The sequence below is a fragment of the Argentina silus genome (assembly GCF_951799395.1).
Source record: "Argentina silus genome assembly, chromosome: 6".
Classification (NCBI taxonomy): Eukaryota; Metazoa; Chordata; class Actinopteri; order Argentiniformes; family Argentinidae; genus Argentina; species Argentina silus.
This window is the reverse complement of record NC_139660.1, coordinates 13,951,161-13,977,458: the sequence shown is the minus strand read 5'-3', so window position 1 is coordinate 13,977,458 and position 26,298 is coordinate 13,951,161. Positions and strand designations below refer to the sequence as shown.

At 41.6% G+C, this 26,298-nt stretch overlaps 3 protein-coding genes across 3 annotated transcripts in view; 2 read left to right on the top strand and 1 right to left on the bottom strand.

Annotated features, from left to right (window-relative positions):
- The window catches only part of LOC310805821 (mitofusin-1-like), a 12,034-nt gene extending 3,619 nt beyond the window's left edge, over positions 1–8,415 (bottom strand). The window contains 11 exon segments of the mRNA XM_083671628.1: positions 211–337; positions 566–687; positions 2,212–2,279; positions 2,847–3,000; positions 3,105–3,212; positions 4,930–5,038; positions 5,712–5,836; positions 6,368–6,530; positions 7,023–7,158; positions 7,297–7,427; positions 8,290–8,415. Coding sequence (XP_083527754.1) covers positions 211–337; positions 566–687; positions 2,212–2,279; positions 2,847–3,000; positions 3,105–3,212; positions 4,930–5,038; positions 5,712–5,836; positions 6,368–6,530; positions 7,023–7,158; positions 7,297–7,427; positions 8,290–8,297 — 1,251 coding nt within the window. The 5' untranslated portion in view covers positions 8,298–8,415.
- A 1,081-nt stretch (positions 8,416–9,496) lies between these two features.
- On the top strand, positions 9,497–13,261 carry plaat1 (phospholipase A and acyltransferase 1; the record flags this gene model as incomplete). Its single annotated transcript, XM_083672117.1, has 5 exons — positions 9,497–9,516; positions 10,343–10,392; positions 11,146–11,284; positions 12,144–12,412; positions 13,160–13,261. Exons 2-5 carry the CDS (start codon positions 10,366–10,368, stop codon positions 13,259–13,261), a joined length of 537 nt encoding a protein of 178 aa, XP_083528243.1. The 5' UTR covers positions 9,497–9,516; positions 10,343–10,365.
- A 409-nt stretch (positions 13,262–13,670) lies between these two features.
- On the top strand, positions 13,671–23,777 carry ftsj3 (FtsJ RNA 2'-O-methyltransferase 3). The gene is made up of 21 exons (XM_083672160.1): positions 13,671–13,846; positions 14,093–14,198; positions 14,472–14,518; positions 14,643–14,722; positions 14,809–14,908; positions 15,140–15,334; positions 15,432–15,547; positions 15,737–15,841; positions 17,301–17,401; positions 17,566–17,679; positions 17,803–17,946; positions 18,343–18,478; positions 18,712–18,902; positions 19,023–19,140; positions 19,307–19,391; positions 20,197–20,338; positions 20,673–20,767; positions 20,935–21,037; positions 22,140–22,323; positions 22,641–22,735; positions 22,915–23,777. The coding sequence occupies exons 1-21, from the start codon at positions 13,780–13,782 to the stop codon at positions 23,210–23,212; spliced, it is 2,622 nt and encodes an 873-aa protein (XP_083528286.1). The 5' UTR covers positions 13,671–13,779; the 3' UTR covers positions 23,213–23,777.
- The last annotated feature ends 2,521 nt before the right edge of the window (positions 23,778–26,298 follow it).

The window sequence follows — 26,298 nt, the reverse complement described above, 5'->3', positions numbered from 1 at the left end:
TAATAAGACTATTAGGGACTTTACACACTACAGGGCCGTCCCAAACTGTACTGTGCTAGCTTGGATCATTTCTTTTCACATTGTCCTTTTCAGCACTGTTTCAGAAACTATGGTGGGTACGTAACGAGACCAGCAGAGTACAGACCACCTCAGTTCAGTTCGGCTCTGTTGTGTGAATTAGGGTTTATACAAACAAGTTCCTTGGTTTACCTTGGCCTCCACCTCCTCTGTGATGCCCTTGATCTTCTTCTTGATGTCCTCTATGAGCAGGTTAAGCTGGTTCTTCACAAACTCTAGACGGTCCATCTGGTACTCCCGATCCTCCAATGACATCACTCTACAGCCCACAGGAAGTGATGCATGAGATACAGGAAGTACCAAGTAAGCACTTCCAAGATACCAAAATATCACAGTATCTATCAGGTAATGATGATATTAAATGATTGAAGTTACTATAAAAATACCACAAAAATAAAGTGCTGCACAGAGCTTTTGAAATACTTGAGCAAAGCATCCCAGAGGAGTGGGGTTGCTCGGATGTGATCAGATGGAACGGGACACCCACCTCTTCTCAGCCGCCTCGATGTTGATGGCGTCCATGATGCCTTTGACCGTTTCAGTGATCTGCTTGGCCCTGATTGTGTGCTGCTCAAACTTTGTTTTCACTGCTGATTGCGAGATACACTCCTGCGAGGCCATAACACACATGTTTACTGTGATGGGGGGACTGTCTGTGGTGACACACACCGCCGGGACGGAAAAGGGGACAAAAAACACACCTGCTGCCGCAATTTATGGGGGGAAATTATAAGGGGAAATGTCAGCAGCAGGTGTGTATCTTGAGTCCCACAGTCCCCTTGTTTCTTACTGTCACAGTAACATGTTTGTGAAGCAATAGCAAAATCATAGGAACAAAAGTCAATAATACAACACAAATAAGACTATTGAAAGGAAAGAAGACATTCAGTATAGTGCATGATACGTATATCATGTTACTTCTGGGAGTATGGAATGTATCTGTGATTTTACACATTACATTACATTTTTATATTATTAATATTCCTCCTGTAAGATAAGCTAGGGCCCATTCAATATTGTCTATTTAAAGACTTCCTGACATGAATTTACTTAATTTGGCAAAATCATAATCTTGTAATGCACCTAATCTTGTAATTTACCATGTGGAGAAATCTAATATTATTATTTAGCAGATGCAACAGCAGTACAGTGCATAGTAGTCAATTCATAAGTTGAATGCCTCCAGAAATGCACACAATTAAGTCACTCTCCCTGTTTAACATACAAGAACACAGACAAGACAAATTGCAGGCAAAACAACAGAATGAAATCAAACAAATGAAACACTAAACAGAATGAAATTGGAACTGAAAGAAATGGATGTCCTCGCCTAAGCAAATCTAGACTTCAGCAATGAATACGCAGATTGATGGCAATGTGCACATTGATTGGCCTAGGGAGCTCTGAGGGGCTTGGTTTGGAGAAGTGTGATTGGTGGAGAGTCCGGTGATGATATGGAGTTTGAGACTTGAGATGTGTCTCGCAGCATGGTTGCATAGATCATAGAGATAGAATGTTTAGAAAGGTTAACCACTCACAACTGCAGTGGGATTGGACAGAACCTGGATGACCTACTCGTTAAACTAAGAACTCAGCAAGGTTCATCTTTTCGCTCTCCTTCTCCCTTTCATAATATAAAGACACACACACAAACACTATCCAGTTGAGTAGGTGCCCACAAAAAATCACTAGAGAAAGATCAAGGTGATAACTGGTCATTCCGGCCATCTTCCCAGATCCCTCTAACAAACACTACATTCAGAGAATCACACTAGCAAACAGGGAATGCAGAGAGGGAAAGCTGGCCTGGCTCCTTATTATACCCAAACCACCTCTGTGTTTATAGGCATGGGGTTGCAATATGAGGAGCCTGTTGTATGGCTTTGACTTTACGACTATTGATTTCATGTGAACCTTGATCCCATAGCAAGCTTTGTTTAGTGTTGTGCTGCCATTTCATTTTACTTCAATTTTCCCTAGCGCTTAAAGATTAGCTGTAGATTTTAATATTCACTGGAGGTTCCTATTATTTCCATTAGTAAGGACCTTTCTGAGTTTCAAGTCAGACAAAGGACGCCAGATGTTGTCACACACGCAAACACGACAACACACACACACATTGTTGGCACTTGCCTCAAATGTCCTCTCAAATTTCTGGAACTCTTTTAGCCTCTCCTGGAAGCCCTCTGCTAAAGCCCCACCTGTTGAAGGAAGACATGCTCATGATCACCACCTTCAAGACCACCACAAGAGGGCAGCATCTCTCTCCAACTATTTACAGAGCATTCGGAAAGTATTCAAGACCCCTTAATTTTTTACACATTTTGTTATGTTAGAAACATTTCTAAAAAACCTGTTTTGGCTTTGTCATTATGGGGTATTGTGTGTAGATTGATGAGGAAAAAAAATATTGAATCAATTTTAGAATAAGGCTGTAAAATAACAACATGTGTAAAAAGTTAAGGGGTCTGAATACTTTCTGAATGCACTGTAAGAGCATCATTGAGTTCACTGTATTTAACCCAAACCGGAATATCTGGAACAATAAAGGACAATAAAAAATAAAATATAATGACAGACCAAGAGACTCTGCCAGACTAAAAACAGAGCCCACCAGACTCACACAAAGCAAAGGTCAGTAGGGAGAATGTGACCCAGTTGATAAGTGGCTTGATGGCCATCTGAGCAGTGTTAGCCAGAGTTGACAGTGAAGTTTGGCCTCAGTTATATAGCTTGGCTAAGAAGATCCCATTGACCACTGGGCTTACCGGTCTCTGGCATACCCTGGGCGCGCTGCATGCGGGAGTTGAGCACCTCTTTGGCCGACACAAAGAAGATGCGGTTGGGTGCCTGCTCGCGGTCCACCACCTTCAGCTCGTCCACCAGGAAGTGGACACATCGGTCGGTGTGCTGCTTCCGCACCTGAGAGTTGAAATGTTTTGTACTGTAATACTGTACAAACCAGACCTGGGTTCAAATAGTATTTGAAATAATTTCAAATACTTTCATAATCATAGAGCACTCACATCTTCCATGTACTCTGGCTCATTGGCAGAGGCGTCCCAGCGGTTGTTCAGAATGAAGATGTTGGGCTTGGAGAGCCGCTCGTTCACCTTGTGGAAGAAATGCTTCTCCTAAAAGACACAACGGGAGAAAACAAGGTAAAAAATGGTTCGAGTTGTAAAATGGCAGAACAGGTTTATAAACAAACTTTCATATCCTCCTTGACTTATAGACCAGCATACATGTGCATTCAAGCTATAGCCTGATGTGAATAGACATCAATCCACAGATTCCACGCTTGTTAGATGTTATCAACTTCATTCTACAGCTGTTTTACCATCTGAGTGTAACATGCTAGGGATGATGAGGACAGAAGGGTGGACTTTCACTGTGCAAAAAAATGTGGTATATGTTTATGACAAAAACCCTCAATCTCCTTCCACTATAGACTGAGTGTGAATGCAGGTCCCCTATAGACTGAGTGGGTGTGTGTGTGAATGCAGATCTCCTACAGACTAAGACTGAGATGGTGAGTGACACCTCCCACTGCTCCAGCCCCTAGCCCAAAGATGTAGGGATGGTGAGCACCATCTTCGAAGAGGCCAGGTACCTGTACTAGTACAGCAGATATACAACTTTCTCCATCGGCAGCAACTACATGATGGCCTCTGACCCTCAGAGCTCTGTCCTCCTCAATGTGCAGAGGCCTTCAGCCTCCAGAAAGAGGAAGAGGGAGGAAACACTGGGAGACACCAGCAACTCAGAGGATGACCCTATCCCCAAGAAGCGGAGGAGAATCTTCAAACTTAGCCCCCGTAGACGCCGGAGATTCCGATGAAATGTCAATGTCTCTTACATTGTCCACACAATGACTGGACAATCTTTGACTTGAAGGTTGACTCATTAGTTTTTTTACAAAGATGTGTCCATTTCAAGAGGGCTTTTTGTATGCGCTCTCTGATTGACTATGTGGCCTAGTATATCCTAAAAGCCTCAGAGTCTGTTCATTCATGATGGTAAGCAAAGGGGGAAACAGTAAAGGTATGTCCCTTTAAGAGAGTTGGCACCGGTAACAAGCTCTGTGATTGACTTTGTGCCCTGACATACCATGGATGCTTCAACAGACATAAACAGAGCTAGGGCCTGTGCTGCTGGGTCAAAATGGAGCCAGCCTTATCCCTGTACCATCAGCTATAACAAGATTTGGAAAGAACCCCCCCTCCTCAGAGGAAAAACACTTCAACAACATGCTCCTATTGGCCAGTGAACAAACAAATGATCATTCTTTAACTAAGTATGATCATGTGTATGTTCACTGGCCAATAGGAGCATGTTGTTGAAGTGTTTTTCCTTTCAATCCTTTTGGCTTAGGGAGGCCTTACGCAAATGGAATAAATGCATAGATTATATTGAAAACATGCAAAATTAAAACAACTCGTAAGTACAAGCTCTCATCTCCACTGAGGAGATTCATAAAACAAGAAAATCTTTATAAAAATCTTTACCATGACTTAACTAAATTGTTCTATCTTTCCTCTCTTCAATAAAATAAACTGGTAGGATAGTGGTTAGACTGAAATATAACAATAAAGCAACTGTGAAATGCGGAACATATATCCAAAACAAACATAATTAATCAATTAACGTTCTGTGCAGTTGTAGTCGAAGTTGTCCTTGAAGAGATAACTCAATCCAATTGAGCATTCAATCCAATTGAAATCTCTGTGCCCTTGGCAGCTCAGCTCCTTACAACAAATCCTCAATCTCTCAGACTGACAGCACTGATTGGTCAGATCTGTAAATCCTCTATATACCCAGTAGGGATTGGCCAGCTCTTTGCTCTCTTACCGTGTTCATGAGTGTCGACTCTGAGTTGGCCACCAGCACAAAGACGTCCGCATCTAGGCAGAACTTGTCGATCCAGCTGTCCAGCTGACTCGTGACATCAGTCCCAGGGCTGCGGGTAGAGGACAGGGTTAAAAGGTTAGAAGGTCAAAAGGTCAAACAGCCCCTCAAGGTCACACAGGTAACAGAAGACCTATAAAGTACGCGAAATGAACTGAAATTGAGTATGGATAAATTGCCAGGTTATCATACTAGATTTGCCTTTCTATGCAGTATGAATTCACTGCACACTATTCAGGAAGTCTGAATAGAGTATGAATGACATGCAGTATGTTGAAATGCATTGCTTACTGAATACATTTGACTAAACAGAAGGCTCTAAATAGTATGTAGTATGGTTAGTATGTGGTAGATACTTTGAGTAAACAGTCGGCAGTACAAGCTTTTGACTCATAATGTAAGATCAACCAAAGCCTGGTGATGCTTCGCCCATTAAACTTATACTGGTTGACAGCTATACCAATTATTAAGTATGTCATAGAAGTCCAAACAAACTACAAATATAGCTACAATTACCATCCCCCATCATAGTAGGGGATATAACTCAGCCATCCATGATGGCTTACTCATTCTATTTGTTTTCAGTTGAAAGGCAAGCGGGCACACTGTTCATCAGTGTTTGGTAGTAAACAAGCAGTGTGTGTTTACTGTATTTTTTTTGGGACCCGCTGGTTTGAAGGGAGGTCATGGTTTGTAGTTCTTGGCATCGTTCAATGCAAGCGTACCTGTCCACCAGAACCAGGTCGTCTCTGAGCAAGGCACACTTGGTCTTGGGCCAGAAAACTCGGACCAGGCAGCCTGCATCCAAACTTTCATCCATGTGCAGGGCGTGAGCCAGCTGGTTCACTGTCTGGAGAGGGGGAGCATGAATGAGGTCACCTAACCATTTAATGGAATTCAATCATTCTCACACTGCATGCCTGATACACATTGTAAAACTCAATAACACAAAAGATTGTCATCTAGCATGGATGTGCACGAGTAAACATTTGATAGAATGGACTATTACAATAAACGTGACAAAAAAGATATACAGTTGTTCCCTGCTATAGTCACTGTGACAGAATAGCACAGCAAGTAATAGGTAACAAGTCCCAACTGTAGATTTAACCTTAGAACCAATTAGATATTAGTTTACGTTACATGTCATAAAAAGTCAATACTTAGATTCCATATGTGACATCAGCCACCACTTCCCAAGTCAACCAGCTAAAGAAAACAAGATATTATCTCTTAACTTAACTGGACCATAGTTCTTCTGGCTGACGATAATGAGTAATGACAGCATTCTAATAGTGAAGAGGACAGAACCTTTGGAGCCCCACTGGCTACCATCCTAGATACTAATGAGTAAATGTGCAAAATGAGAAATGTGTTTTACCTTGATGCTCTTCTCCTCATCTGAGCCCTCAGTCTTGAGGTAGGCCTTGTCCTCATCAGTGCCCTCCACACTCAGGAAGCAGTTGGTGGTGTGGCCGATGCCACTGGGCAGCACCCGGTCCCTCAGCATAGCATTGACCACTGTACTCTTCCCGTTACTCGTCCTGAGGAAAACAGATTAATGTATTAGGATGAAAGAGTATAGAGGTCCACCCTACTTTTCTGTAATGTATACAGTTTCATTGGAGCAATGAGAAGCAGAAATAATTTCAGCAATTTGTGGGTCAGTGTCACTGGCATGAAGATGAAATTCTACATTCAACTGGATAGTGTAGATAGTGCTAGAATATCACAGAGATTGAGCCAATTATAAGAGGACAGGTTTTGTGAAAACCGGCATTAACTGAAGTTGCACTTTTCGGTTGTCAATTTGAAGTAACGAAAGCTTGGGTATAAAGCATTTCCAGCAAACTAGACTTTGAGTGTGGGGTACAACAAGGCTCTCTTTAAAGAGTTTGATAAAAGTCAACCTCAATATCATGCACTGATCCTTGGCATCTCTTCTCACACACCATCAGGTAGGCAAGGCTAACATGATCATTCAAACAAAGCAGTGAATCATAGTGAATAAAGCAGAATGATTTAGATGAATTTACCTGCCAAAAAAAGCCACCTTCATATGTCTCCGTGCCAGCATCTCTTTGATAACTGTCAGTTTGCCAGCATATGCCTGAATCTGCTCCTGTTGCTCCCGACTTGCGATATTCTCCAAGGCTTCATTCTGACAAGTTTCTGACAATCACACACAACAACAAAGACTGAGAACAAGGTTACGAGAGACATAATAAAATGCAGTTGTTTATAACTAGGCATTTAACTACTCTCTTCAACAATCAAATGTAGAAAGCATGCCTGATGACCAGTGCTCACCTTCTACAAACTCTGAGCCTACTTTCACATACTCCAGCAGTTGCTCAAACACATCACTGATTTTCTTCTTGGCCACCACAAAGCGCTTGAGAGGAGAGAAGTCACCCTGGGCCGAATCTGTCCTTTCCAATCTGAAGAAAGAAGGTATTTCAGGTTCAAGTTCAATTTATTTATTTAATTAATTCATATGCCAGATTATTTGACATTTCCACCATAGCTTCAGATAGGATTAAATACACAGCTATTCTGAAACAATCTCACCACATATCTTCAGATTAAATACACAGCTATTCTCAAACAATGACAATGTCTGTATGTTAAAATGCATATGTCCACTTTAGAGGACAACCCAAAACAAATCAAGGTGACCGTCTTGCTGTTAACTACCATTCACATCCCGCCTTCAGTAAGGCTATGCATGAACAACAAGAAGCTCAAACAGTCAGCTAGAGGTAAATGTAAATATATTTAGCTGTGGCTTTTAACTACATTCATGCAGAAGAAGCTGGCTAGCTCGTAAAGCACAAACGTGCACGTTATGTTATGAAACCGAAACGTGTCTAGTAAAGGTGGCAACAAACTAGCGAATAAACACACAAGCTAACATATTAAAAAGAACAACATTATCCACTTGGAGAATTTCGCTGACAAGCTGTCAATGTCAATATCATGATATTCAATGCTTGACTTGTAAACAAACATCTGGTTAGCTGAAGCCATGTAGCTAGGTACACGGAGGGTGTTAGTTGGCTGGTTGCATCATAGTTGTCACGACAGCATTGTAATGTTACAACACACAGAATGTGTGGTACAGCGTGATATCTCCAGCTTCCTATCTTGCAAAGTATTGCGCGTTGATTGAAATTCGGCTCTTTTTTAAGGCATGTCACCGCGTCTGTTGTCTGCTAGCTTTGCTAGCCAGCTAGCTATCTTAGGAGTTCAGCATTGTGAATAATGATCATAATTCAAGCAAGGTGAGACGGCAAAAGTTACCTTTTCATATTGCAGGCAGGATTAAGTCCTCTTCTCGACAATGAAGTCAATATGTCTCAAGAAACAGTTTATTGATACAGGACGGGAGCTATCCAGTCACCTAACCTTCCATTTGATATTCGTTCCGTCCTGCTGCTACTAGCGGTCAGGATCAAGGGGCGGGGTATGATCGTGACGTTAGTGTGGTGGGTTCGTGACATCCAATCAATGGACAAAGAATGTGATCCAGCCCCGCAGATGTCCACCTCAGTTTTGAAAAATGTTGACATTTCAGTGGCCATGATGCTGCATGTGTATGGAGCGACTTGTGAAACTACGTTAAATAAAATGTATTCGTTTTTTTGTGCTTCAAGAAATTCCAAACTGGTCTACACTAATACAGACGCTGGTTAGCCAGTTTCATAAGATCCTATTCTAAATCAAACATATTTACATATTATGTTAATAGGTAAGATTTTAGTTTGTCATTTCAATGCTCTATCAACATTTGCGGAGCCAGTGCCCAGACACCTAAATACAGCACTCCTGTCTGCCACTCAGAATTCAGTACACTATTTTACACTCTTAATTGTGCTAAGTTTGTCACACATGACAAAACCCATTATTAGAATGCGAGGGAGAAAATACACATGTTGCCCTCTGTCGCAGAATTACTGTACCTCAGATTGTTGTGTGGTAGGCCATATCATTATAATTCACAAAAGAACACGAAAGCAATGAATAATTGCTCCTGCAGATTATTTAGGCCTAACATTTCTACATCTAATATGTATGTCTAGGCTTAATTGTAAGTGTATATGGTGCAACACGGGGATCATTTGTAGCAGTTACATTGTAGGCCTATCCTGGAAGTAATTGCTACAGAATCAGTTTCCCTCAAGCACTAACCACTGTATATAGATCATTGTCACTAACGCACTAAATAGGGGAACGCCTTCTGAGCATCACTGACCTGTGAATGGCATGTCCCTCCGGTGGCTGTCATGTGTCAAAGCTGATACCATACCACGACGACGTATGCCCATGAAACACTACCCCAACTGGGACCTCAAGCCTCACTTCTCTTTTCGCCAAGCCAGAAGGACTCGAATCCAAATAGATTATATTTGCCATCCCATACCCGGCCATCTCAAGGACTTGAATATATTCATTTTCCCCTGCTGACTTTTGTGCGGATATATGATGGAGACTTAACATGGAGAGGAAGAAAAGGGTGTTGGTGTTTCAGTAAGTATAACTCTCTTGGCAGTAATTCCTTAAAGCTATAGCAGAGTATGGAATATGTAAACAAATACAATTATATTGCTCTAAAGGATATCCAGTAACATTTTGTTTAAATTACTAAAATATTGCCATGTTTGATCATTCAGTAAATAACATGTATGGTTTAATGTTCCACCAAAGCTTCAGTCTCATGAATTAATGACTACATGGATAGACGCTATTTCTCTCCCAGGATGATATAGATTTCATCACATGCCTGGTGTATTCAGAAATAGTCTCTCAGTGGCAGAATACAAATTAATGCATTTATCATTCCTGTACCTGGATTGGTTATATAGTTTATTGTTATCATAGTTTTACAGTGTGTTAACAATTTCTAAATAAATGTTTTCAGTGTCTATGTCTGATTATGTTCAGTGGCAACAACCTCAGCTTAAAATATTTTTCCGTCAGTTTCTCCATTATGTAGGTGCTATTGTGGCTGTGTGTGTGGCACAAGAGCTTGTGTGTATTGTCTGTGTGTGTATGTGTGTGACCTTGCCCTCTACATTGTACACAGTTATCCAGCACTCTCTCTGGGAAATTATTCACCTAAGAGTAGAACATTGTAACAAAAATCCTCAAAAATTCATGTAAATTATTATTTTCCCCTCTCTCTCTTTTCTTTAATATTGATTAAACCTTCTTCCTGAAACTGGTTGTTGATAAAGTGTCATGCAGGTTTAGCAACATGAGTGTCCAATACAAAGAGCACTGAGTAGCCTATAGTGAGAGACTGGATGGGGGTGTGGGGGACACGCTTTGTTTCATCAATGTGTCTTTTTTTCAGAATTTGCGGAAGCATGATGTGGGATGGATAGACAAAGAACAACCTCTACTGTGAGTAATGGTTTGTGTGTAGACATCAGTACTGCTACTAAAGTCTTTTTATAATCTTACAGAACTGTATTTTTTTTTATTATAAGGCATAACTAATGTATTTATGGTGCCAAAAAACCCTGTATGACCTCTGTTGATCCTTTGAAGTAAAGCATCCTCTTTGAAGTAAAGCATCCTCACTGTGGTGAATTCCATTTCAAATCATTTTGATTCAAGAACTGAATTGAATCACCATTTGTAAAAGTTTTGGCTTGGCCATCATGTTTGTAATAATCAATTTAATTTCCTATTTATTACCTCGATGGACATAGTTGACATTGATAACTTGTCTATCACCTTTATACAATTCTTCAAGAGGCATGCTCAATTAAGTCTATAAATAAGTTAAGTATTTTCCAGTGTTAGGTCGGCTATCAGTCTATCACCTTTGTTAACATACATGTCCATTTGTATGACCTCTAATGACTATAATCTAGACTATAATCTAAATGTCTTTAATTATTTCAAGCAACATTAAGGGTAGGTTTACTCTCTTCATTCAACTTAACTGGCATCACCCCTAGTTAGCGATAGGAGAACATGTGATAGAATACACACATTTCATGGTGTTGAGAGATTTCATGATGTGTAAACGATTTCCGCTATTTTAGATATTTACAGCCAACAGTATGATAATGGACAATATATCTACATAGATGATCATGTGAGTGAAGTGTAAACATCTCACTGCCTGTCTGCCTAATCTACCTGTAGATGGCCTCTAATGACCCTGACCTTCTTGACCCCCCTGGGGACCCCCAGCCTGGTGACCTCATTGAGATCTTCAGACCGGCCTATCAGCACTGGGCTATGTACCTGGGAGACGGTTATATCATCAACTTAACACCTGTTGGTCAGTGAAAACCAATGCTTAATGTGCCGTACTCAACATGGATAATGGTCTATTTTACACAAACATTTACATGTAATTCTTAGTTATATCAAATCAGGCTTAACCCTCTACTAATCTATCAACATTGTGAAAGGATCAGTCCTAAATCGTATCTACTGATTCAACATAGATATTGGTTTCAACCTGTAAATTTGCCCTAATTCCAAAATCAACCTTTAGTCCCTAACCCCTACACACTTTTACTGTATCTAATCCTCTCAGATCTGCAATTGTATCTAATCCTCCGCCATAGATTGAAGACCCATCTCTTCAGGCTACATCTTAACTGTCCCTCCTAAAGACCTCTTCATCCCCACTACCCCCTTGTACAAGTTTCTCTCCTGTAAACAAATAATAATAATAAAAATAAGTAATTATTCCTTCTTCTAGCATTGTGACTGCCAATAGCCCCTGGTCCTAGCATAGATTACTTTTTCTTATGATAACTGATGGATAGATGATTCACTTACTTAGACAAATGTATTTGTTGTAATTCGCTTTGGATAAAGGTGTCTGCTAAATGCCATAAATGTAAATGTAATTGTAAGGAATATGGTGGTAGCTCCATCTTGCCCCCTGATCGGCCAGATGGAATTTTCACCGTTTTGTATACACCTATCCAGTCCACTCAGGCCTATGCAAGTTTATTGGTGGGTATCGGCTAGATGTTGATTTGGGATTTAGGGGCTGTCTGAAAGAGCAATGTAATGCTTATTTGTGTGGATCTCCACAAGCACAAGTTTGATTTAATTCCAGCCTCTCTCTGTATGACTGAGGTGCTACTCATTCATGACTCCTGGATAATCTCTCCTTCTTTTAGATGAGAGTCAAGCCGCAGCCATGTCCAGTGTGAAGTCAGTCTTCAGTCGCAAGGCGGTGGTCCGAATGCAGTTGCTAAAAGAAGTAGTGGGCAGTGACTCGTACCGGGTCAACAACAAATACGATGACAACCACACCCCCTTGCCGGTCTGTGAAATCATTCAGCGAGCTCAAGTCCTCATTGGCCAGGAGGTGTCTTATGACCTGTTGGGCAGTAACTGCGAACACTTTGTCACCCTGCTACGCTATGGGGAGGGGGTATCTGAGCAGGTCTCTTGCTCTTTCTTTCTCTTTCTCTCTCTGTATACTGTTTAAATTCCTTAATATACATTAACTATTAACATTAATATACATACACTGCACTACTTATACTATACTGCACTACTTTACTGCTCATATACTGCACTACCTGTATATACTGTTCACACTGCACTTTCTGCTTTTTTGCACTTCTGGTTAGACGCTAACTGCATTTCGTTGTCTCTGTACTTGTACTCTGCACAATGACAATAAAGTTGAATCTAATCTAATCTAATCTAATATACTGTAGTGAACAGCAGGGTAGAGTAGCTTGCCCTAAGCAGGTATCAAACTCACAAACTTTCACTTTCAAACTGGCCGCATTAGCTACAACACCAAGAGAGTTAACTCCCTTGGCGGACCTGCTAACAGGCCTTAGACAGGGTTGTTACACTATCCCCACCATTCAGGAGAGTGTGCCCCACACTTCACTATAGAGTCCCTCACATGGACACGCCTCTCCAATGGCCTCACGGTCACCATCCCACCACACCAATGTAGGGAACAGTGGGTTAGAGTAGCTTACATTTAGCAGGTATTGAACTCATGACTTTCCGCTTACAAACCGACCACGCTAGCTACAACACCAAGAGTGTTAACTCCCTTGGCGGAGCTGCTAACAGGCCTTACACAAGGTCATTACAATACTCGCATTCCTTTCATTCACATTTTATGATGTCATTGTATTCACAAGTTAAAATTTTGCTTATATTTCAGGCCACACGGGCCATTGGGGCCATCAGTTTGGTGACGGCTGCAGCAAGTGCCTTTTCTGTGCTGGGACTGATCAACACACGCTCTAGAAACAGACCCTTCTGAGACCTCCAACAATAGCAGCACTGTCCTGTCCTGCAGGTCTAGAATACACATCGGATATCTCCTTTTTGGTTAAGATCAAGTGCACTAAAACATGGTTGAAATGGAAATTATCACAGTAATAAAGAAATGGAATTATCAACATTTGTAATCCTGATGTTTGTTATTATTTGAATGAATCATCATAATATAATGAACAACTAACTTGGTTGCCGGTTGTTTTAATGCTGTAAACACAGTTACACCATACTATAGCCTACTATACATTTTGTAGCTTAGATGAATAAATAACCCATGCCAAAAAGTGTAGCAAGTGAGGGGCTATGACAGAACTGTTCTCAAACTAGGTTCAATAAAGTTTCCTAGCTTCAAAGTGAATTGTGACGTAGAATGTCTGCGCAGTCCAGCCACACGTGTTGTGTTTTCATGGAGGGGATGGCTAGAGATCTGTAACTTGTGAATCGTAATATTTAAAAGGAAACACATATTAAATTCATAAGTGATCCACCACAACAGCAAAAATGGGCAAGAAACTTAAAGTTGGAAAGACCAGGAAAGACAAGTTCTACCACTTAGCCAAGGAAACAGGTAACGAAATCAGAATACTATGACGAGACTCACTAGCGAATTTGTTAGCCGTAGTTTTCACTAAAATGTGTAATTTTAAGTGTAAGATGTGATAGTGTCACAGTAGAGGAAATATAAATGATCCTATTGAAATGGGAATTATCTAAATGATACATTTCAATGTTTCATTAGAATTAGTTATCTGGTAAAAAAGAGCCATCAGCAAGATACCGCAAGGCTTTAAACGTGTTTCTCTTCCCCCTTCAGGATATCGTTCTCGTTCCTCCTTCAAGCTCATTCAGCTAAACCGAAAATTCCAGTTCCTACAGAAAGCCAGGGCTCTGGTGGACTTGTGTGCTGCCCCAGGTGGATGGTGAGTAACGGTTAGCTTGCTACACCACCAGTCACATATCCCAAAGTGGCATGTGACTGCCAATGGCCTCTGGTCCTAGCATAGATTTTTTTCTTTTCTTATGATGACAGATGTATAGATGATTCACTTACTTTAGACAAATGTACTTTTAAATGCATTACCTCAGCGTTACTTATACTTTTGATTATGTATTCATGATTGTTTTGATTTTATGGTAGCTACAATCATCTCTTGCTCAAGTGCTGCATTTCATCTTTCTCTCTTACACCTCAGGTTACAGGTGGCCTCCAAGTTTATGCCTGTCTCCAGTCTCATTATTGGTGAGTGGAACCTCTCACAAGGGACACATCCCTACTCAAATGTTTTGCCATTTAGAATATCCCATACACTGTTAAACGTGCTCTCATACCGCTTGTGGTGCCATGGCCATCCTCTCTCTCTTAGGTGTTGACCTGGTCCCCATTAAGTCCATTCCCAATGTGGTGTGTCTGCAGGAGGACATCACCACAGACAAATGCCGACAGGTAAGTTAGTCGATGTAACTAAATGTACATACCATTTGCATAAAAAGGACTGTTTGATATGCTTGACTATCTTTTGCTGTCATCAGGCTCTCAGAAAGGAGTTACAAACATGGAAGGTGGATGTAGTCCTAAACGACGGAGCTCCAAATGTGGGCGCTAACTGGCAGCATGATGCCTTCTCTCAGGGTAGGTAGTGACAAGACGGGTGTAAGCAATATGCTAATGCCTCTACTTTGCCCTCTGATTGGAGGAGACATATTACCTATTCACGCCTCTCAGATCTCCAGAAGTGCATAGGATTTTGGGATTAGGCGCAAGATTGTTTTCTCTCATAACATTCTCATAGGTGCTGTTCATTAGATCAAAAATGAATGCATGAATCTTACCCTATTGCCCCTTTCGCTCCTTCCCCCCCAGCTCACCTGACCCTTATGGCTCTGAAGTTGGCCTGTGACTTCCTGGCCAAAGGGGGAACATTTGTCACTAAGGTGTTCCGCTCCAAAGACTACCAGCCCCTGTTCTGGATCTTCCAGCAGTTCTTCAAGAAGGTGCAGGCCACCAAGCCCCAGGCCTCCCGTAACGAGTCTGCCGAGATCTTCGTCATCTGCCAGGGTGAATGACCTGTCCACAGAATAGAAGGGAGAAATGTACGTTGGACTTATTTTTGCAATAGTTGAGTAACACAAGGATGTGACTTTTTCCATTTCAGGTTTCCTGGCCCCAGACAAAATCGACAATAAGTTCTTCGACCCAAAACATGCGTTCAAAGAGGTGGAGGTTCAAGCCAAGACTGTGAAAGAGCTGGTCCCTGTGAAAAAGCCCAAGGTTTGTTTATTTGTGTGTGTGTGTGTGTGTGTGTGTGTGTGTGTGTGTGTGTGTGTGTGTGTGTGTGTGTGTGCGCGTGCGCGCGTGCGTGTGCGCTTGCTTTATATATTTGTTGTGCTCAGTTAATGTTAGAAAGGACTCTAGTTCTGTTGTCTGTCAGTGATTCTACATACTCCACTTCCTCTCCAGGCGGAGGGATATGTTGATGGTGATCTGACCCTGTACCATACCTTCTCGATGACTGCCTTCCTGAAAGCAGAGAACCCTGTTGACTTCCTTGGGAAAGCCAATGAGGTGAGATGCATGTATCAGCAGTTCATAACTGTATAAGTTGTAATATGTTGTTTTTGTAATATGTTGTTTTTATTAGGTTTTCCTTTTTTTTTAAACAGTTAAACTAAAAACAGCGTTACAAATAATAAAAAAATATAAAAAATCTAATTGTACTGCACAAAACAAAACATTGTACAGCATAAGAACATTAATCCTGGTCATACATGTCTATACAGAAATGAGTTCACAAACACATCAAATACTGTATAAGCATTACTAACTACAAGCAGAAGTCGCTTGTGACTACTAGCTAGCCAAATCTAAATGTGAGATGCAGGCATCACCTGCAGCGGTGTGCGATATACCAGTATGAAAGTGAATACCAGTGTCACGTTGTGCCATGATATGGATTTTGGCATATCACAGATATCATGATATAGCAAATTTTCCTAATTTTTGATGTCTAGACTTGTTTGGTAGTTCTACAATAAGTGTTTTAATCCCCAAAACTATAGATTACAACTTTGAAATTATATTGTTTTATTATCTGTAATAGACGCTAAATTCTATTGTGGAACTCTATGTGCGCCTCTATCCTATGCTCCCACGCACCTCAACAGCCATGTGCCTATGCCAAGGGTTGCTAGCTTGGCTATCAAAAAACTAGTTGTATGAACTAACCGTGAATGAGAAGCATTTAAAATGAGTGAAAACGTGGAAGGTGCTTGTGCAATTGGGGCTGCTGATGATGAGGATGAATTATTAGTTCCAAAAAAAGGGATTCAAAATATCTGACCTCAACCAAGACGCTATTGTCTGCAAGCTATGTCGATAGAGAGACAACTAGTGCTATAGTTTAGCGCTGGTGGCAACGTCACATGCCACAGGGCAGCACCAGAGACTGTTGATAGACTAGTTTTTCTGGCCCATAACCTGTGAGAGATGGAACTAGTATGCACACATGACTGAGTGATACGTTTTTTTGTTATTGAAACATGTGGGAGTAAGCGTCCCTAAAGTGGAACTACCCATTTTCATTTTGTTGTTTAATTCAGCTTTTATTATTTATCTATCCTGCATTTTTGCATTTTTATTTGTTTTAATGTTGTTCCTGGCTGACTTGAAAAAAGATTGTAAAACTTATGCAGGAAAAAGGTCATATATAAAACAAACTGTTTATCCTGCATTTTTGCACTTCTATCCTGCAGTTTATTTGTTGAGACGGTCAAAAAGTTAAATTATTTGCAAGATTATATGCCGAATTCTGTCCCATGTCTCACTTTCTCTGGTTTTATCATCTATAAACTTTGCAGGGCTCATAAAATGAGGTTCAGGAAAAAATATATGTATATCATAATATCGTTATCATCAAGTCTGGAAAATATTGTGATATGAAATTTAGGCCATATCGCCCACCCCTAGTCACCAGTACAACCTTAAATGTCCCTGAGCTGACCCATATTACCTTCGGTCCCTCTAGATTACCTTTGACAACCCTGAGTTGGAGTCTCACGAGGCCACCTCAGACGAGATCAGAGAGTGTTGCCGTGACATCAAGGTCCTGGGCCGCAAGGAGCTCCGGTAAGCAAATGAACACGCTGTTATTTGAATCTTTGCCTTCCTGTTGGGCTTTCTTCTATGAACTTGACCATAGGAAATAAAGATAAACCAATGAAAAGACCATAAGGGTTGTGTGGTGAACCTATTATAATTGAGGTGTGTGTGTGCGCGTCTGTCCCCCCCAGCCTACTGCTGAACTGGAGGTCCAAGCTGAGGAGATACGTGGCCAAGAAGCTGAAGGATGAAGCTAAGCAATTGGACCAGAAGGTTGAGGCTAAGCAATTGAACCAGGACATCAGGTATTTTCATATCCATATAGAAAATAAATATAATTCAACACAATTCAACATTTCTACTGACATGCCATGAAGAGGCTATGGACTAAACATCACATCAACGTTGCTCTTAACGATTATTTGCAGCCTAAGTTCAGGTGAGGAAGAGAGCGATACAGAGGAGAAGCCTGACAAGAAAAAGAAGGCTGAAAAGGAGGAAGAGAATGATGAGGAAGAGATGGAGAAGAAACTGGCAGAGCTGAAAGCTCAGGAGGTAGCTGAACTGAGGCGGTAAGTCTGGGGTGTTTTTTTCCTGGACCAAATCACAACTACAATGAGGAATGTCCATTGAAATGGCTTTTTAGTCTTGGAGTAGGCTTAATCTGTGTCTGAGAAACTGACCCATAGTGTCAGATACCCACTTACCTTCTGTCACCTACTCTCTGTAGTGCATGTAGTCATAATGGCATGAAATGGACATAAAAGAAAACCTAAGAATTGTTTGCTTCCCTTTCTCTAGCACAGTGGCTATTAGCGATGATTGTGGTTATATTACTTACTTTAGGCAAATATACTTTTTTCTAAATTACTTGTGTTAAATGTAAATTGATATGTATCTGTCACAGAATAACTGTATGTCCTAAATGCAGGTGTTAAAATGTAAGTGTCGTTCTTTTCTGTGACCAGTAAGAAGAAGAAGCTGCTGAAGGAGAAGAGGAAGCAGAGGGAGAGGGTGGAGCTAAAGATGGACCTGCCGGGGGTCTCCATTGCCGATGGCAATGACTCCTCTATGTTCTCCCTCAGCACCATCAACAAAGCCAAGGTAACACACATACTGAGGACCAAGTTGTGATACATGCCTTTTGTAACATCTTAGTGAAATTTAAGTTTTGATCTTGGCTGTCACTTGGGTTAGGGTTAGCTGTATTTTTGGCGGCTGTATTTTATCTGCTGAATTATCAGCAATATAATTTTGAACAAGAGCAGAAACCCATATTTGAGTGCAGTATTACATTGCTCCCTCTGACCCCCCCCCCCACCCACCCACACACACAGGCTCTGTGTGAGATCACCAAGGGGGACATGAAGGGAGCAGATGGGATGTTGGAGGGGGAGGAGGACCTATACTTCTCTGACGACGAGGATGATGATGACAGACTATCTCTGGCCTCTGACCTGGACTCTGTCGACATGGATGAGGTTGAGGAGAGAGAGAAGGAGATAGAGGAGAAGAAGTCTCCAAAGAAGTAAGTGCCTGTCATGCTCTTTCTCTCTTTATATTTCCCTCTTTCTCAATGTTGTACCTGCGACACATTGAACGATTTTTGAGATATTCCACTGAGTTTGCTCCTCTGTATTTGTTGCAGAGTGTCCTTCAGTGCTAGCAATGAGGAAGAGGATGAGGAAGAGGGCACTGGACTGCTGGTTGAGCTGGAGGGAAAGGAGGAGAAGCAAGATCGTGAGACCAGTCTGTGGTTCAGCAAGGTCTGTGTACACATATATATGTATGTGTGTGTATATATGTGTATATATATATATATATATATATATATATATATGCATACACACACGCACAGCATTGTACACGGACTGAGACACAAATAGACCTCTGACCTGACGAAGCTGACTTCTTGTCTTGTCTCTTCCACAGGGCATCTTCTCTGAGCTGAATCTGGATGGAGATGCAGAGAGCGAGCTGAAGCAGACACAGAGACTCCAGAATAAAGAGCCCACAGGTAAGACCATCCTGCACAAGAGAGTAGGCAGGAATTGTCCTGTCCACAAAATCAACCCGTTTCCCCTACACCAGACACTTGTTGAAGATCTGATAGGATTGGATGGGTGTAAGCAATATGATGGAAACTCCGCCAAGCCCATCAGAGGGAAAGATGGAGCTGAAGCTATAACCATATTGCTAAATCAGAAGTCATTAGGTAAATGACACAAGGGGAGGCATTTTAAGAGAGCTTGGGACGCGGCCCAGCCTGAGTCTCAGTGGAACTGTAACCCATCAAACTGTAATAGACTCCAATCGCATATGGCTGTTGAGTGTTGAACAATGGTAGTGAGGTCATTTCGTCCATACAGGCACACACACAAACACCAAAAAGAGGGCTTTTAACAATACAATAGTGTGACGTAAAGGGAAGCTCCTCTGTTGCCGCACTGACTGACATTCACATGGGCCACCACTCAAGGGTGGAGGAGCAATTAAGGGTGGTTGTTGGGGCTTTTTTTTTTTCTGTTTAGATACAGATGCCCCTCAGAGAGAGCTCTCCTGGCCTCTTATGTAGAAATAATGTACATGGACTGTACATGCACAGTTGTTTCCAATACTCACACACACAGAGGGTATTAGGTGATCTAAAAGGAAGGTACAATATGAGATTGTGAATGTGAATTCCAGCCATATGTTCTACATACAGTGGCTTAAAAGTATCTAGGCGTAGGGGGAAAAGGGGACATTTTAGCCTGAGCTAAAGAGTGATATATAAAGACGAGTGTTGGCGGACCTTTTACTCACCCTTTTCCTTCTCTAAGAAAAGGGAAAAGGTAAGAAGAGAAAGGCTGAAGAGAAGCTTGAGACAGCCCAGCCAGAGGAGGAAGAGGCGGGGACTTCAAAGGAAGCAGAGGGGGAGAGTGGCAGTGATTCTGACGATGACAGTAGCACTGATGATGAGAGGTCAGTGGTGATATCAATCGATAATGACAATAATATTAACGTATAGTATCAATAGAATATTGACATCAAGGCTTAAATTATCACTATGCAGATTCAGAATTTATTTATAACTGCTACATTAAGAAGTTGCTTGATAGTAAGTTGACTAAGTACCTTATATTTTATTTGAGATATCACTTTTTTGTAACAAGCACTGATATGGTCATTACTAGTGTAATTAATATCATTTTGCTTTACAAGATGAACACATTTCCTACTCGGATCTATTGAATATATAAGTAAACATGCAGATATCATTTACATCTCGATGAGTGATTGTATTTGTCTTCTGTAGGGACATTGCTCAGATGAAGAATGCCAAGGGGTCTGGCGGTATCCTGGCAAACGTAGACGATGACGACTTCCAGGTGGTCCCTATCGAGAGCACCAGTGAGTACAAACAAGGACCCTACAAGATTGACTACCATGTGTCTGAACCAATGAGAAGACTGAATGCTGCAGGGGTTGTGGGGAATCTTTTCTAATGTCTGTGTGTGTGTGTGTGTGTGTGTGTGTGTGTGTGTGTGCGCGCGTTACGGCACGTGTATTGTCCCCAGGTAAGCGTGCTAGGATCCTGGACCCAGAGGGTTTGGCCCTGGGATGTCAGATCGCTACATCCAAAAGGAGAGAGAGAGACCTGGTGGATGGATCCTTCCACAGGCAAGACTAATTGATCCATTTTAAATGTGTTAGGGTTGGGTGATATCCAGATTTTAATACCTTCCTGGCAAAATACCTTGGTATATACAGTGGCTTCAGTAAGTATTCACCCCCCCCTGGACTTTTTCCACATTTTGTTGTTACAACCTGACTTTAAAATAGATTTAATTTAATTTATGTTTTTTTTTGTCACTGATCTATGCAAAATATCCTATAATGTCAAAGTGGATTTTTTTTAAACTTTTTCTAATTAATTAAAAATGAAAAGCTGACATTTCTTGAATCAATAAGTCTTGATACTATGATCTTAGCTCTCTCAGAAGAACATCAAAATGACCCTGTGGTGATATTTTTCCATGCCCTGATAATCAGTGATTTTGAAAGCATAATTGATGGGTGTTTACTACAGTATGAACAGTAGTCCCCAAAATGTACATTTAGTAACAAACTACAAAGAAATTGAGTTTAGATAGTTAGGTACTTTATTGATCCACGAGGGGAAATTAAGGCGTTACAGCAGCTCACATCACAAACAACAAAATAAAGTGACTATAGAATAGAATCATAGAATAAAAATATAATAGACATCTGAAACATTATATACAGTAGAGCAGTCCAATATGATTTAACATCCCCCAGCCTGACTGATCACCCTGATCGAGCCAGCCGGAGGAGGAGTTGTACAGTCGCTTTGCGGCAGGCAGAAAAGATCTCCTATAGCGCTCCTTAGTGCAACGTGGTTGTAATAATCTGTTGCTAACGGAGCTTCTCTGCTCTGCCACAGTGTCATGTAGGGGATGGGAGGGATTGTCCATGATGGCCAGGAGTTTGGTCCTCATCCTCCTATTGGCCACCTCCACAGTGTCCAGGTACACCGAGGACAGAACCAGCTTTCCTAATAAGCTTGTTCAGCCTCTTGGTGTCACCTTCCTTAATGCTGCCCCCCAGCATACCACCGCGTACAGCACTGAAGTTTCTTGAGAGCTGTAACATTACATGGCGACTGTCAGTTACATGGTCATGGTCACTCACTGAAGATGGTAATATTTGGCGGCCCTAGTATATACTGACACCATGCTGGTGTGTGTCTGTGTGTGTTTAGGTATGCCAACTCGGAGGACCAGTGTGAGGTGCCCGAGTGGTTCGTGGACGACGAGAAGAAGCACAGGAAGAAGCCTGTGCCCGTCACCAGAGAGATGGTGGAGGAGTACAAGGAGCGCTGGAAGGAGATCAATGCCAGGCCCATCAAACGAGTAGCTGAGGCCAAGGCCAGGAAGAAGAGGAGGGTGAGAGAGAGAGAGAGAGAGAGAGAGGTTGAGAGGGGGCCAAAGTGTTGGAAATGATAGTCAGTGACCACACATTAGGCCTAGTCATCAGTCCAATTGCGTATTCAGTCATTATTCAGAGCTTCAAGATAGAAATATGATAGTTTAAATAGTTTAATTGCATTTCTAGTTGCAAAGACCTGACTTGATTGCTAGCAAATATAGGATAGTGTCCCCGTTGAAGAGGAGGTTGATAGAAAGGGAGCAAATGGAAGAGAGAAAGGAAGTAGAGGATAGTTGTGCATACTTGACCTGTGGTTGTATGGTCTGTCTGACAGATGCTGAAGAAGATGGAGTCGGCCAAGAAAAAGGCGGAGGCAGTGGTCAACACAGTGGACATCTCAGAGAGGGAGAAGATGGCTGCACTCAAGGGGTACAGTGACTATTTTACACCACCAGAACCACTGCAGATGCATGTACTTCCATTTTACACCATCACACTGCCTAGTGCGGACAATCACACTCTGTCTTGTGCATCATTTCATGTCATGACTAAAACCCTTGTTGTATTCTTTTGTAATTCATGCCCCATTTCTCTCTTCCCTCCTTCAGCATCTATAAGAAGGCGGGTGTGGGCAAGGAGAAGAGGGAAGTGACATACGTGGTGGCCAAGAAGGGCGCAGGCAGGAAGGCACGACGGCCCGCGGGGGTCAAGGGCGTGTTCAAAGTGGTGGACGCCCGTCTGAAGAAAGACATGAGGGGCATGCAGAGGAAAGACCAGCGTGACAACGGTGGCAAGAAAGGAGGGAAAGGAAAAGGAGGCAAAGGAAAGGGCAGAGGTGGGAAAGGGGGTATGAAGGGCGGAAAAGGTGGTATGAAGGGGGGTAAAGGACGCTCAAACAGAAAATGAATAGAACTCTACCTCTATCCCTTCTTTTTTTATTTTTTATTTTTACTGAGTATGGTCAAATTAATGCTCTCCGCCATCTTGTTGCTCAGCTGTTTTTGTAGCTGGGTGTCACAGGTGATTCTGGTACAATTGAGGGGAACAGAAAGCACCACCCTGGTCGACTTAAGTGCCCTTTACCCTACCACTGAACAACAATGGTAAATCTTTGTGTAAATGAAGAGTCATTATTGGCCAAACTTGAGATCTAGTAACTTGACTTTTGTACAAATTTACCATTGACACATACATAATGCATAATGTACTTAAGTACATAAGTCTGAGTGAAGCTCTCAAAACTCAAGTTAGGATTGTGTACATTAGAGGATAGTAACACTTTCCTAACTCCCAGTCTTGAATGTCTCACTGTACACCATTGACTTCTGTTATAAATTAGTTTGATAAGTAGGATCATACATATTGATGACAGATTATTGTATGATACATATGCATGTACTTTCCAGAGTTTCCTATGAATTATGTAAATACTGATTTCACACCTAAAATAATAAATGTCAGTTTTCATGAAGTGACTTGAGTATTGAGGATTATTTGCATTGCACCCCAACAACTGTCATCTCTCCCTAAGTTTCATCTTGAGATAGGAGGAGGAACACAGTTGTTTCTTTCTGGTGTCGGGGCTAGTGGTTGTTTCTGGACAGGGCCCATATAGAAATGCAGTATAAAGCATACACTTCTCTGTCACATACAAATAGCATATTTTAGTTCTATGCATTACATTTCTATCTGCCATGCCCTGAACTGTGCATCCCTAGCACACTACCTTGGTATGCATGGGAGAATTTCACTCCAATTGCCTCATAACTACTCAGTGTAAAACTTGGCATGGGATGATCTCTTCATGGCCTCTTAGGGCAGCGAGGCTTTAAACCACATGCAGTCTGCTCAGCTGGCACTGGGAAGAGGAAGAGCCTTGAATCAAATATGATTTCCTCCTGTTTGGATTGGCGGCTACGGTAACCTGACCCTAGATCTGCGGTTAAGGGCTGGATGGCACCTACTGTACCCACCATGGTGAGCATGGTGAACCCACCGCTGGCATGGCCATATCCGAGGGGGGGTTGTGCCCCTCGCCACAAAAGAGTCCCATGATGCCGAGCGCTGCCAGGGCTGATCAGCCACTTTCTGAGAGCGAAGGAAGGATGGAGAGAGAAGGAATGAGTGAGTGGATGTTAGAGTGCGTACATGTTAGAGGGGGAGTGAGGTGGGGGAGGCAGCGCATGCGGGTGATGGTGTGCGATAGAGGGATCGAAAGCGGGGAATGAGAGAGAGAGAGGGATTACCATCATTCACATGTTGCGCTCGATCATTCCCTCTATTGTAACATAGACAATGAGGGCCATGGGTAAAGGGCTTAAAAAGGATAGACGCACGCAGACAGCGAATCACCCTGGAGAGAGAGAGACAGCAACCAACAGAGAGGTATCTAAAACTTTCCTCTTTTTGACATGCATACAAATGGACTACATACAAAAATACCTATAATAATACTGTAGCATCAAGAAGACAAAGAATTGGTGTCTGGATTGAAGATAACTTGCAGCTTAGAACATGGACTTGGGGCCCCTTACTATTACTAGGTTTTTATGAAATTTATTTTTGATATTATACTATATTTGTAAGTAAAAGTACTTATTTTGCAGTATAAATTGACAGTTAAACCAAATGTTGACATTTTAAGAGATTTTGGTTGGTCGTTGCAAGAATCATTGCATCAGGAACTGAAACGGCATTATTAAACTAGGGAATCATTGCCTGTACTCCATCACGCTGGTCAGAGAGCAACGTGCTGACAGATCTATTGCTCAGCGTTAGAAGATTAGTTGTGATGTGCCGGGGGAATTAGCTCAAAACAATGGCCTTGAATTGCTGGTTCAGCACTCTCATTGACATGCAGTCATTTTAGTTAAGTGCTTTATTTGGTTTAGCTAATTTGTTAGTTTCCTTACAAGCTTGTTCATGAACAAATTGCTCTCTATTTCTAATCTGATGGAAGGGAACATGTGTTCTCTCAATCACTCAATCACATCGCACTGTTCTCTCAATCAGAAATGGTTTGTAATTTAAGCATATGATTGCAGATAATTAGTTTGGTGTCTAGACAAGTTCGGTGACCTTAATACACACAACTGGACTATCACTGGTAGAAATTGCCAGCACATTGACATTGACATTAAACTAAGATGTAGCCCTAGATTTCCTACAGCATCAACTTTGTTTAAAACTTCTCTGTGTACTTTATTTCTCACGTTAAAATTCCCTGTATTTGAGATTAGAACAATGTGCAATACTATCATAGTTGCTGTACCAGGCAAACAAAATCATGCACAGCTCAAGTATTTGACATATTTGAGGTCTGACTTGCATGGGGGAGGGTGAAGTAAAGAGGATCGTGGATAGCTTAGTGTTAACAATGTGCTGACCTGGGCTGTGCTGTGTGGACAGTTTCACATTCATGACCGTCTTGTCCTAGGAGAGAACAAAGGAGATAATCTGAAGTAACACAATGTACATTTTCGGGAATCCTAGTTCTGCTTTTGGGTCGAAGATTAGCTTCAACTTGCACTCATTATTATGTGATTTGTGCTGATTTGTTCAGTGTGATCAGTGTACATTTGACTATGGCATGACATAATTAGAGACCTTTGAATCAGTTAGAGAAAGCTTATATTGGCATAAAGCTACAGTACTTTATCCAATACATGCTAATTGATTACTACCCCGTTTATGCTATGCACAGTAAAAGAATGAATAATGTCCTGAGAATGAAGCCAGCTTCCACCTTCTGACCCCTTAACACAAACAAAAAACAGGTGGTAAACTTAACACACAAGTAATGTTTTAATGGTCAGTTGAAACGTATTCTCTAATTCAAGACAGAGCTATTTTAGCCTTTCACCTGCACTGGAAGCACAATATTGTTACAATGATAAATCTTTGTCTTTTTTGTCTATCCCTCTATCATCCTTTACTATCCCCTGTAGTTGCAGTGCATTTAGGAGGACTGTGCTATCCTAGGCTTCTCCTTG